At 38.5% G+C, this 14,217-nt stretch overlaps 1 protein-coding gene across 4 annotated transcripts in view; it reads right to left on the reverse strand.

The window, feature by feature from the left end:
• Window positions 1-14,217, reverse strand: part of HERC2 (HECT and RLD domain containing E3 ubiquitin protein ligase 2) — a 238,590-nt gene that overhangs the window by 213,354 nt on the left and 11,019 nt on the right. For all 4 annotated transcript variants that reach the window (XM_045795317.2, XM_045795319.2, XM_045795318.2 and 1 more), the window contains exon 3: window positions 12,357-12,471. In XM_045795317.2, the coding sequence (XP_045651273.2) occupies window positions 12,357-12,471 (115 nt within the window). The remainder of the gene's footprint in view (window positions 1-12,356; window positions 12,472-14,217) is intronic.

A 14,217-nucleotide genomic window follows, 5' to 3' on the forward strand; every position in this document is an offset into this window, starting at 1 on the left:
TTTCCCAGCACCATTTATTGAAGAGACTGTCTTTTTTCCACTGGATGTTTTTTCCTGCTTTGTCAAAGATTAGTTGACCATAGAGCCGAGGGTCCATTTCTGGAGTCTCTGTTCTGTTCCATTGGTCTATGTGTCTGTTTTTGTGCCAGTACTGTCTTGGTGATCACAGCTTTGTAGTATAGCTTGAAAACCGGCAACGGGATGCCCCCAGCTTTGTTTTTCCTTTTCAACAGTTCCTTGGCGATTCAGGGCCTTTTCTGGTTCCACACAAATTTAAGGGCTGTTTGTTCCAGTTCTTTGAAAAATGTCATTGGTATTTTGATCTGGATGGCACTGAAAGTGTAGATTGCTCTGGGTATCATAGACATTTTAACTATGTTAATTCTTCCGATCCATGAGCATGGAATGTTTCTCCATCTTTTTGTGTATTCTTCAATGTCTGTCAAGAGCGATTTGTAGTTTCTACGATATAGATCCTTTAGGTCTCTGGTTAAGTTAATTCTGAGATAACGTATGATTTTTGGTGCTATTGTAAATGGAATAGATTCCCTAATTTCTCTTTCTTCAGACTCATTGTTCGTGTATAGAAATGCAACTGATTTCTGAGCACTGATTTTGTATCCTGCCACATTACTGAATTGCTCTATAACTTCTAGTAGTTTGGGGGTGGAGTCTTTTGGGTTTTCCATATAGAGTATCATGTCATCTGCGAAGAGGGACAGTTTGACTTCTTCTTTGCTGATTTGGATACATTTTATCCCTTTTTGTTGTCTGATTGCTGTTGCAAGGACTTCTAGTACTATGTTGAATAATAATGGTGAGAATGGGCATCCTTGTCGTGTTCCTGATCTTAAGGGAAAGGCTTCCAGCTTTTCCCCATTGAGAATATTCGCTGTAGGCTTTTCCTAGATGGTTTTTATGAAATTGAGGAATGTACCCTCTATCCCTACACTCTGAAACGTTTTAATCAGGAAAGGATGCTGTATTTTTTTGCTTTTTCTGCATCAATTGAGAGGATCATATGGTTCTTGACTCTTTTCTTGTTGATATGATCTATCACACGGATCAATTTGCAAATGTTGAACCATCCTTGCATCCCAGGGATGAATCCCACTTGCTCATGATGGATAATCCTTTTAATGTACTGTTGGATCCTATTAGCTAGGATCTTGTTGAGAATTTTGGTGTCTGTATTCACCAGGGATATCGGTCTGTAATTCTCCTTTTTGATGGGGTCTTTGCCTGGTCTGGGGATCAAGGTAATACTGGCCTCATAGAATGAGTTTGGTGGTTTTCCTTCTGTTTCTATTTTTTGAAACAGCTTCAGGAGAATAGGTATTATTTCTTCTTTGAATGTTTGGTAGAATTCCCTGGGGAACAAAAAGCTTCTGCACAGCCAAGGAAACAGTCCAAAAAACTAAGAGGCAGCCCACGGAATGGGAGAAGATATTTGCAAATGACACTACAGACAAAAGAGTGGTATCCAAGATCTACAAAGAACTTCTCAAACTCAATACACAAGAAACGAATAAACAAATCAAAAAATGGGCAGAAGATATGAACAGACACTTTTCCAATGAAGACGTACAAATGGCTAACAGACACATGAAAAAATGTTCAAAATCATTAGGCATCAGGGAAATTCAAATCAAAACCACATTGAGATACCACCTTACGCCAGTTAGAATGGCAAAAATTGACAAGGCAGGAAACAACAAATGTTGGAGACAATGTGGAGAAAGGGGATCCCTCCTACATTATTGGTGGAATGCAAGTTGGTATAGCCACTTTGGAAAACAGTGTGGAGGTCCCTTAAAAAGTTTAAAATTGAGCTACCCTATGATACAGCCTACTGGATTGCACTACTGGGTATTTCCCCCAAAGATACAGACGTAGTGAAGAGAAGGGCCATATGCACCCCAATGTTCATAGCAGCATTGTCCACCACAGCTAAATCGTGGAAGGAGCCGAGATGCCCTTCAACAGATGACTGGATTAAGAAGGTGTGGTCCATATATTCAATGGAATATTACTCAGCCATTAAAAAGAACGATTTCACTACATTTGCTGCAACATGGACGGGACTGGAGGAGATAATGCTAAGAGAAATAAGTCAAGCAGAGAAAGACAATTATCATATGGTTTCACTCATTTCTGGAACATAAGAAGTAGGCAGATCGGTAGAAGAAAGGGAAGAAGAAAGGGGGAGTAAACAGAAGAGGGAATGAACCATGATAGACTATGGACTCTGGGAAACAAACTGAGGGCTTCAGAGGGGAGGGGGGTGGGGGAATGGGATAGGCTGGTGATGGGTATTAAGGACGGCACGTATTGCATGGTGCACTGGGTGTTATACGCCAGTAATGAATCATGGAACTTTACATCAAAAACTAGGGGTGTACTGTATGGTGACTAACATAATATAATAAAAAATCATTAAAAAATAAAAATAAAAATAAATTTAAAAAAATTAAAAATAGCTATAAAAGAATAAATATACAGTGCAATATCTATTATGTCTATCTCATTATTAGTAACATAATACATGTAACATGGCTGCCTTAAAAACAATTTAAAGATTTTAGCAGCAGATTAAATACAAAGATGCCTGTGTTCATTTGATAGGAAAATTTATTCTCATGTGAAAAAGAAAACACGATCCATCAAATCAATAATATGATTTTAAAAGACAGAGAAATAAAATTAAGGAAGAATACTCAGCAAGCAGATAATAGAGTAAAAAAAGCTTAAAGTATCCACTTGAACGACACATAAAAGGGCACTTATCCTCAGTGTCCCATCCCGGGGAATTGGTATGCCCCTAGTCGGCTTGAAGCTGAGAGTACCCACTAACTCACAAAACAAATTACTTATTGGATCCCTCCTGGGTGCCAGTACTGTGCTCAGTGCTGGGGGGGCACCATGATGAAAAAAAACAGAGCCTGTCCTCAGGGTGAGGGGCATCAATGTCAAGGCACAGCAGGGTGAGGGGATGTGAACAAGGCACAGGGCCTTGGCACGTGATCTCAGGGACCTTCCCTGGAAGCTTCTTGAATCTCCCTGTTGTTTTCTTCATATCTCTTTTCTTTCTGCTGACATTTTATTGGCTGCTCCACTTAGAATGTAAGCTCCAGGAAAGCAGGGGCCATACCTGGCTCATTCACCACCACATCCTAGCACCTACAACCACCCTCACTGACAGAGGAGGACCCTGACAAGTTGGATGAGGCTGTGAATCAATGAGCAAATGAATGAATGACCAGATGCTACACAATTTTACCCCATCTCCCAGAAGAAGGGTGCTTTCCAAAGATGTTCCGAAGACTGCAGTGTGGAGAAGGATCTCAACAGCTGACATGGGGAACAAAGAGGAAGCTACAATTCCACAGCACTGCCCAGGATGATCCATGGCCCCAAGCAGCCCACCCACATTCCACAGGGCCACTGCAGTCTGCTCACTCATCTCTCTTTGACTCAATGTAGATGGGCTCAGAAGGAGTAAATCTACTGATTTCAAAGAAAGATAAACTAAAGTCAAGACCGAGACTGAGGGTTAGACGTTATGATACATTTTTGTACATTTCTCCTAAATTCTGGTATCATATCCTGGAAGACTTTAATTTTTACTTAAAATGAAGTGTATGTTTCATATATCCATATATCATCTCTGGAAATATTCTAAAACTAGTAATAATACTGCTAAGAAGGAAAAAAAGCTCAGGTGTCTGGAGAACAAGACTGGGAAGGAACTCACTCTCTACCGAAAATTCTGTCTAAGCTTTTGAATGCTATAATCTGGGCATCAGTATAAACATTTTTAATAAGATAAAAATGTTTAAAAGGTCTAACACTAAACTCAGAAATAAATATGTGACATAAAAGATTTAAATTCCTTCTTGCTGCACCTCCTCTAACCAAAAACAGGAGTTTCAGTCTCTCAGGCAGGCATGTCCCTAAACAAGCTGACTTATTTAACATGGTAACATGGACAACATTCACTCTAGGTACTCAGCACAGGGGACTCGGAGGGACAAGAGAACTCATGAACAGACAGGACACTGACACTTCTGCCTGCATTTAAACACCACTATGAGAATCACAAACTATTAAGTAGCACAGACTGGGAGCCAGGTACTATCCTGTGCACACCATAATCAACTCAATGATCAACTTCAACCCCATGGAGTAGTTATGTGTTTCACCAATCCCAAGATCCACCTTTCACAAAATTCAGCATGCCAAATGGGATGCATCAGATTCATGGGCAGTGAATTCTCTCCTGGTGATAAATAACAGCACATCTTACTATTGAGGCATCTCAAGCTTGTTGAAATGCATTTCCTACCACCCCGGTGGTGCACAGAGCATATATCTCACCCAGAGCCCTGAGCTGGTAAGGGCAGCATCACCCCACTGCAGGCCCCAAGGTCTGTGTACCTCACCTCCTCATAGCCAACTGCAAGGCCAGACACTAACATGCTGACCAGATTTGTTGGGTGGATGAGACTATGGTGGAACTTTGGACGATTAAAAATATCTCAGACTCATTCAATGGAAAATATCCAAATAGTCCCTTGATATCAAATACCACTATAAGTACCCTTCACTGTGTATGTATATTTTCTTACCTCTGCAAGGAATTATTAACCATGCAGTCTATTAAATCTAGTGGTACTCCTATTCTGATTCATTTAAAAGGAATAATAAAGGCTTATACAATTTAATAAAATGGAAATCAAGAATCCCAGAAAATAAAAACTTCTCATACTTTAAATCATAGCCAGCCTTTTAAGGAGGAAAAAAAAAATATCTCTCAGAAATGAAAACACTGTGCACTGTTGGTGGGAATGTAAATTGGTACAGCCTCAACAGCATGGAAGTTCCTGAAAAAACCTAAAAATAGAACTACCATATGATCCAGCAATCCCACTCCTGGGTGTATATCTGAAGGAAATGAACTAATTCAAACAAATATCTGTACCCACGTATTTCACTGCAGCATTATTCACAATAGCCAAGAAATGGAAACAACCTAAGAGTGTGTCAACAGATGAATGGATAAAGATTGGGGGGGGGGGGTGCATACACACACACACACACACACACACACACAATGGAATATTATCTCACCCATAAAAAAGGAAATCCTGCCATTTACAACAATGGATGATTAGAACATTATGGTAAGTGAAGTAAGTCAGAGGAAGACAAGCACTGTTATGATCCACTTATATGTAGAATCTAGAAAAGCCAAACTCATAGGGAATAGACTGGTGGTGGCCAGGGGCTGCAGGAGTGGGGGAAACGGGGAGATGTTAGTCAAAGGGTACAAACTTGCAATTAAAATAGGAATCAGTTCTGGGGATCTAATGTATACCATAGTGAAAATGGTTAACAATAGAGTTTTGTATATTTGAAAGTTGCCAAGAGAATAAGGCTTAAGTAAAGCTTACACACACAAAAAAATAGTAATTATGTGATTGAGGTATTAAGCAACCTTATTGGGGTAATCATTTCACAATGTATGTGGGCACTCAAATCATCACACTGTACACCTTAAACTTATACAATTTTAATATATCGATTATATTTCAGTAAAGCTAAGAAAAAGAAAAAAATCTCTTAGGAAAAACTTAGAAACTGCTAAATTAGAAGCACCTTTACACATAGAATTCAAATTCACATAATCCAGGTGAACCCCTGCAGAAATCTGACTGACTAGATAATTCTCCTTAAAAACAGCTCTAATTCCATTCCCTGATGTGCTACCACAATGGCATACAACAGAGCATATAAGTTTTCTAAACCCTGGGTTTGTTTTCTCAAGGAGGGTCTAGTTAATCTGACTTTTCTTTTTTTTTTTTTTTTTAAAGATTTTGTTTATTTATTTGACAGAGATAGAGACAGCCAGCGAGAGAGGGAACACAAGCAGGGGGAGTGGGAGAGGAAGAAACAGGCTCCTAGCAGAGGAGCCTGATGTGGGGCTCGATCCCATAACGCTGGGATCACGCCCTGAGCCAAAGGCAGACGCTTAACCGCTGTGCCACCCAGGCGCCCCTAATCTGACTTTTCTAAACCTTCTACACAAGTTGTACTCATCAGGTAACCTGACATGACTACCACATGCTTAAGATTGTGAAAATGTAAGATTATAGACTCATTCGAATTATAAAAAAAGTTTGTCAGAATTTTATATTATCAACAAAAATTATGTTGTTCTATAGTGTATTAGCTTAAAAACAATATTCAAGTCTTTCATTAACTTAAAGACACTTGTCCCAATATTAAATTGATTTAATCAATAGCTAATCTGTGAACCCCTGAACAAATGCTAAGAGAGAATTCTAGGTCATCAGCCATCAAGCACAGGTTAATAAATACAAGCACAAATATTTTTCTCTCAGATTGCTACTACAATGGCAGGATGCAAAAACAACTTTGCAACTCTTTTTTTTTTTTTTAAGGTTTATTTATTTATTTGAAAGAGTGAGGGAGAGAGACAGAGAGAGCACACGAGTGGGAACAGGGGCAGAAGGAGACAGATCCTCAAGCAGACTCCCTGCCTAGCACTGAGTCTGATGCAGGGTTCGATCCCAGGACGCTGAGATATGACCTGAGCCGAAATCAAGAATCAGCCACTTAACGGACTGAGTCACCCAAGCACTCCCAACTCTGCAACTCTTAATGAGCATGTTCTCTATGCTCATTAAACATGCAAAATGGGGGGTCTTATATGTGGACTCCAGAGCTCTGCTAAAATGCTCTAACACCTACTTCCCACTTTTTTTTTATCGGTGGTATAATAAAAATATATATTTGGTCTCAGAGCTCCTAAAACCCTTGGAATTTACTGAGGATACCGCATGTCTTTTGTTATTCTTAACAAACCCTTTTCCACCACACAGAGTTTATACTAAGAGCTGACTCAGGGTAGGGCCACTAGATACCCCCAGTGTGGGCTGGTCACAGAAAGGACCAGTGATTAGAGAGTAAGTGCTGTCAGCCCTACCTCCTGAACTCCAAGAACAGAGGTGGGCTGGAGATTAAATTATAGAAACTCTTTTAAACTATAAGACTGGGGAGTTTCCAGGGTGGTGGACATTCAGATGTGGTAAGGGAGTAGAGGGACCAAGATAGGGCTTAAAGCTCTAAGCCCCTTCCCCCATTCCTTGCTCTATGAATCTTTTCCATCTGCCTGTTCCTGAGTTATATCCTTCTTAATAACCCAATAAACACAAGTAAAGTGTTTTTCTGCATTCTGTGAGTGGTTCTAGAGAATTATTGAATCTGAGGGGAGTCATGGAACCCCTGAATTTGTAGTCAGCCAGGCAAAAGTGTGAGAAGTCTGTAGCTGGTATCTAAAGTGAAGGCAGTCTTGTAGGACTGAGACCTTAATTCATAGGGCCTGCGCTAACTCTAATAATTTAGTGTCAGAACTGAACTGAATTGCTAGACACCCAATTGGTGTAGGAGAATTACAGAACTGGTATGGAAAAACATGTATTTATGTCAGAAAAAAAAACACTATCTGAATTAGAAGTTACTTAATTTGGATAAAAGTTGTAAGTAATACGGATGATTGAGATTAAACTGGAAAAATGTGGCAGAGAAATATAAGTATATATCCAAGATGATGAATGTTTCTATCAAGGAAAAAAGATAACATTTTTGTCTTAAAGAAAAATGTCTAGTCAAACCAGAACATGAAAGAAGCTGGTAAGGGCCAAGCAAGCAGATACACTAAAATGTACAAGATTCCAGGGAAAGTGAACTTTATCTGCCTTGGTTTACAAAACCTGCAAAAATGTGTCAGAATTCACAAAGTTGATCAATAAACAAAATTATGAGCCCTTTACTACTAGACTGGGCTTCCTCTCTGTAACCACTTTTCCATGCCAGCCTGGAAAAGTCACAGTCCAGCCACTCTCTCTCAAGCCCAGGGCAGCCTCCCCAGAAGCTGTTTCAGACTCTAAATTCTGAACTAAAAAATCATCAAGGTGTTTTTACATCCAAATGGTCTTTGGCACTTTCCAGATCACCAGAATAACAAACATGGGCTCCCACATCACAGAAATCATGATGAAATGCTCACAAACAGGAGGAAGGCTGAACATAAAATCAGGCAGAGTTGGGATGTTCCTTATTTCTTTATTAGCTCACCACTATCATTAAAGTTTCCCTATGCTCCAGGCGAAGAGCTACCAAATCAAAAAGAGAAAATTAAGGTGCCTAGATTAATTTCATACAAGTAGAATGTTATATAAACAAACACTCTACAGTTCCCAGGACGGTAAGAGGCCCTAGAGATGCAACCATGCCTCCCAATGCCCTTGCTATGTTCTAACCCCCAGGGTGGTCAAGAACCAAATCTTCACACACAGCCATGAAGCCCACCCTGCCAAGAATTTAAGTCCTGTCCATTCTGATACTGTTGCTAAATATAATTAATTAACCAGAGCTTTATGTCTTATCTGCTCCTTCCAAAATTGAAGGCCAAAATGGGTCTTCAACAAACAAGAACAAACACAAAGCCTCAGTGGAACTACCAATCCTACAGGGAACAGACTCCAGCAGAAGCTGACATCACCCCTTCCAGCAGACACGACGCAGACTCCCAGAGGTGGGTTAGGCCTTCCATCAAGCACTCAAGATCCAAAGCAACAAGAATTAATCATGGAGGACAGAATAAAATTATGACGGAAATCTAATTTGCTTTGGAATATGGTTGGGTTTTCTTAATAGTGTTATTTCCTAAGCCGCTCATGAGGAGGCTTTTTTCCTTTCCTCTATGTCTCTAACTCCCAATGCAATAGACTGCCTGTACAAACAACATGACTCAGTCTTTGAAAAGCAAGCTTCATGAGCGGAACTTGGAAATGTGTTAGAAATGCAAATTCCCAGGCCGCATCACAACTCTAACGAATTAGAGACTCTGGAGGTGGTGCCAGCCATGGTTGTCTAACTAAGCCCTCCAGGTGATTCTAATGAACAACAAAGGTTGAGAACCCTCGGGTTAGGAATTCAAGATTTAATTCTTTGAGTTCCCACTGCAGAAGAGAGTCTTGATTAATTTTCCTAATATTCGTGGCCTTCCATGCAGTGGCTTTCAAACTTCAGGGTATAAACATGTCACGTGGGGAATGTGTCCACTGCATGAACAGACACACTTCCCAGGATTTAGATGCAACAGGGCACTTGACAGAGTACATTTCACTCCAGTCTGGCATAACCCACTTCTGCTGCTTCCTGCTCCCTGCTCACTGCTCCCTGTCACCCCTGCACACCCACTGCCAGTTCTGCTTTCCACAGTCCTCCACTTGGAGGCCAGTGTCCATTTCTCCTGTAGGACCCCAAACACTACTGTCCCTGGAGCCCAGACCAGGTCTCTGTAACTGTTGCTCAAACTTCAATCAACACTCCACGCCTAAAATGCTCCCACCCTGCCTGTAGGTGACATCATGGGGTCTTTGTCCTCTGTTACACACGTTGGTATATGGATGCCTTTTTTTGCCCAAATAATCATGACTTATTGTGGGAGAAAGCCCACATCTAATGCTTTTTTACAACCTCCAAAGAAAAGCTTATAACACCAGCAGGAAAGCTGCCAATCAGCACAGAATATAATGAAAACATTCATGTTCCAAAAAGAAAAAAAATCAAAAACTTATCTCTGAGCTCTTAAAATTAAAACACATAAAGAGTACCAACTAGACACCACACACATTCAAAAACCTCAAAACAATTACCACACTTATATACAATATGAAGTCATAAGCTCCATGGAACTATAAAACATTGATCCTGATGTCAATAAACTGCATTTATAGTATAACAGAAATAGCAGTGAAACTTTCTCAAGAGGCCTGGCTTCAATTTCCAGCTCTGCCCCTGTTATTTGTGCAAACTGTGGCTTCTGTTTCTTGGTAGAGTTAAGGATTAAAGGAAATAATGAGAAAATACTTTCAAGAAAAGATATAACAGCTAAGCAAAGTACTGGGTAATATTACTTCTACTATCTGCATAGACTGAATAGGTTTGTAATAAATGAAACACCTCATGCTTAAATTCTTCACACAAGGCCAACCCTAGACAAAAACAAAAAATAAGCTTAGCATATCTTTTAGTAGCCTCTTTAGTTTTCCTTTTTTTATATACTATATTCCCTCCTATATCTTCCCTCAAAATAATAAATACAAACAACCCTAAATGGGGTGTTAATAAGAAACATTCACTTGAAAAAGTATAAGACTATAATCCAGTCTGTTTCTTGTGGGGCAGGCCCCAAAAAATAAACAAAACCGTACTACCTGGGAGGCAGCTTTCTTTCCTCATCAGTAGGGCCAGTAAATTCTACATATGATTACAAAAGACAGTAAGAAAGCTTATCTCAGGTGAAGCAGAAATTATTAGAAGCCACTATTTCCCAGAAATAAACTATTAAAGGATTGAGCTCGACAACAATAAAAACCCATCGTAGGATGGTTGTTTGTAGAAGAAAGAAACCGATCCTTTCCCAAAGAAAGTAATCTCTGAAAATACAGCAAAGAAAACTGTGTATCTAAGGAACTTTTACTCTAATCTGTACTTTCCTCACAATTAACTACAATACCACCAACATATAATGTACATAGTCTTCTAAATGGAATTTGGTATATATAAACCTACCTATGAAAAAAGTATTTTCTAACAATAAAAAGCACACATGATGCCACACCAAAAATAGAAACTTACTGAACACCCAAAAAATGACCCCAAAAAACTATTCAGTTGGAACTTACATAAAGAAATTACGCTTTGCTTTCTAACCACATGATTTTCAAAAGAAGAAAGAAAAAAGACGCATCAAATATAGTAAGAAATATACTTTGAATTTTTCCACATAAACCGTTTTTCTCAGAGCATCTTTCGGAACTATTGTTTCATGAAAAACATTTTGGGACACATCGTTTAATTCATTAACAATTACTGGAGGGCTAGGAAGAAGTGATGGAAAACTTTTTAAAACATACATAATGAACCAATGAAACTACTAAAACATTACCAAGTGGAAAAGGCCAGACACAAAAGAGGACACTACTACACGATTCCATTTACATGAAGTTCTAGAACAGGCAAAACTAATCAACAGTAAAGAAAGATCAGACCAGTGGTTGCCTCTGGAAAGTGGGGTCAGGGATGAGCCAGGAAGGGGCCCAAGGGAACTTTCTGAGTGAGATGTAATGTTGAAAGAGGTTTAGGTTACACAGGTTACATTTGTCAAAACTTGTGGAACAGTAAATTTAAAATATATGCATTTCATTACACATACATTTTACTTAAAGACAAAAAAACTAAACTCAAGTCAATCGAGTAAATGACATGCATGAAGTGTCTAAGGGAGCTGGGTAAAATGCACCAAGAAGAAGAATGGAGATCCAGGAAGCCCTGAGATAAGTGAAAAGAAACACCTGTGGTTGGATCTGGGGGGTGAGTTTGCAACTGTTCACTATGTAGATACTTCAGGTGTTCTGGGTGTATGGAAACTTTACCAATGAAATATCAGGAAGAAAAGAGAAAAATCTACTAGATGCTATAACCAAAAAAATACACTAATGTTTTCCAGTGGATTTTCAAATGGATACTATATCCATTCTACAAAGAGAAAAAGAACTACCTTCTAAAGTAATATTTTTACCCACCTTCATGACTTTCAAATAGTGGGACCAACAAACTTTGACAAATCTCAGGAGGGGCTTTTCAGATTCTAAAGGTCTGGGGTGGGTACAGGCATCCATTTCTTTTTAAATGCTCAACAGTTTCTCACTCATGGCCAAAATCAAGAGCAAATGAACTGTCACTGAAAGTCTTTTTGACTTTTCATAACAACAGGCCTAAACAAGAGTATTTACTGGTATTTCCCTGTGAAAAATACAAGATTAAATAAATAAAATAAGGCCAAAGTTCACAGGCCAAAGGCTTCCAAAAAGTGTTTTATATGTTGCCACAGGAGAGTGATATAGGAAAAAATTCAGGAATAATTGTTTCCACTCAATCTTAAAATAATCACTATTTATAGTTAGCCAAGACAAGATATATTACAAAACTTAGAAGAAGACATATTAACATATTAACTGGGAAGGACACCACAGAAAGGTAGCTTTGCAATGAAAAGACCTTCATTCACAAAGAGCAATGAAATCCAAGTAGCTCATAATGTTAACTACAATGTAGACAACATCTCCAAAGTGAAAACAAAATTTCAAAGAGTTAGGCTTAGACACTCCTATTTCTATTCCTATTGCATATTCCAAAATTTCTATAAAATACAATTTATAAAGGTCTTTACAAAATGAAAACTATTAGTAAAAGGTCCTTACCTTTTCTAGGAGGAAGCTCTCCATTCTGGTTTAATTCTGTCCCTGTATATACAATTTCTCCATCTTTAACCATTTCATTCCACAAGCCACAGAGCCCATCTCTTGTGAATGCAAGCTGGTAATAATAAATAACATAAACTTACAGAATGATCATACAAGGCAATTCTTAAAGAATGATATGATTTAAAAAATCTCATTTCCTCTCATTTTATTCAACCATCAACATTTAATAAAAATCATCCCAAAAAATACAGTTAAAGGAAAAAAGGCACAGTGCATAATAGTATATAAACAATGCTAACTTCTGCATAAGATACAAGAAAAAAGACACACACATGTGCTCTGGAAAGATAAACCAGAAACAAGTAATAATGATTACCTATGGAAAGACACCTGTGACAAGGGAACATGGGCAGCAGAGATGAATAAAAGCAAGATTTTGAGTAAACTTCATACATTTTTACTTCTAAAACATATAAATGATTCTCATCTTCGAAAATTAAAATTAAATCATAAAAAAGAAAAATCTACAACTGGTAACAAGCAAATTAACCTATGTTTATCATAAAGAAAAGTATTTCAGGAGACTTTTCAATTATACATCTTTAGTCAAATATACTCTAAGGGAAAAATACCTTAAGCTTTACTCATTGGTCTTATTGATAATCATAGTATTGACATTAAAATCTTAAAACTATCTCATATATATTGTATGATACAGCAATGTTAATAAAATAAAACATGTTTACAACATTTACGTTAGTGCTACTAGAAACAAGGTTTTAAGTGTAAAAGATAAAAATCAAGGACATTTTTAAGAAAAAATTGAATTGGAAATCTCAATACAAATTTATATTTGAATATAACTGCTTGGGAAGGAGCTAGAAAAATGACAGACACTCCGAGAGCAATGAGTACCCCTAGCACCCAGACATCAGTTTTTAAGTCTCACTTCCCAGTAAACAAAACTTGGGCTCTTGGAGAAAAAAGGCTGATTCCAGGGTCAGGGCAAAGAAGATGAGCCTGAAATATTTTGTGTTTGCACCTCAAAAAAACTGTATAAGGCCTTATGGGGACAATTTTGAGCATCAAAATACATAACTGCAGTGGACTGCAAAAGTAAATAAAAACATGAGTCCACAGTGATATTTATAGAAGAAAAACAAAAGACAAAAATGCTCTCACTTGTCAGTACTTAGGAGTCAGAAAAAGCTTCCCAGAGCAAGCAGCCAACAAGGGCAGGGGCACAGTAGACACCCAAAGACAGCATCCATTCTGAAAACTGCAGGTATAACAGAAGCCCTCTTATCAGAAACACAAAGCACTTTACACTAAAATAGGCACATCTGTTTGGCCATCTTTTAACGAAAGGCCAGTATCTTTTCTTTATTTACAAGTCCACTAACTCGTTCCTTGTCATCATTCCAGCATGCACCACCCTTATGAAGCATCCACTATTTCCAGTCTCCATTTCTTTACTTTTTTTTTTAAAGATTTAATTTATTCATTTGAGAAAGAGCATGCGAGCACAAGCCGGGGGGGGGGGGGGCGGTGGGCAAGGAGAAGCAGACTCCCTGTTGAGTAGGTAGCCCAACACTGCACTCAATCCCAGGACCCCAGAATCATGACCTGAGCCAAAGGCAGACACTTAACCTACTGAGCCACCCGTTTCTTTAAATGGAGCCCCTCCATTTCTTTAAATGTAACAAGAATTAAGGAGCAGTCTGTGAGCAATCTCAGTATAGAATTCTTCTAGACTATCAAGACATTTTCCCTAATCCTTTATAGTTCTCTTTTACCTAACCTGTTCCAAGTAATTTTTTTAGCATCTCACTTTTATCCAAAGCATGTGTAGTAAGCA

This window comes from Ursus americanus, chromosome 28, assembly GCF_024610735.1.
Source record: "Ursus americanus isolate L20-20 chromosome 28, mUrsAme1.1.p, whole genome shotgun sequence".
Taxonomy (NCBI): Eukaryota; Metazoa; Chordata; class Mammalia; order Carnivora; family Ursidae; genus Ursus; species Ursus americanus.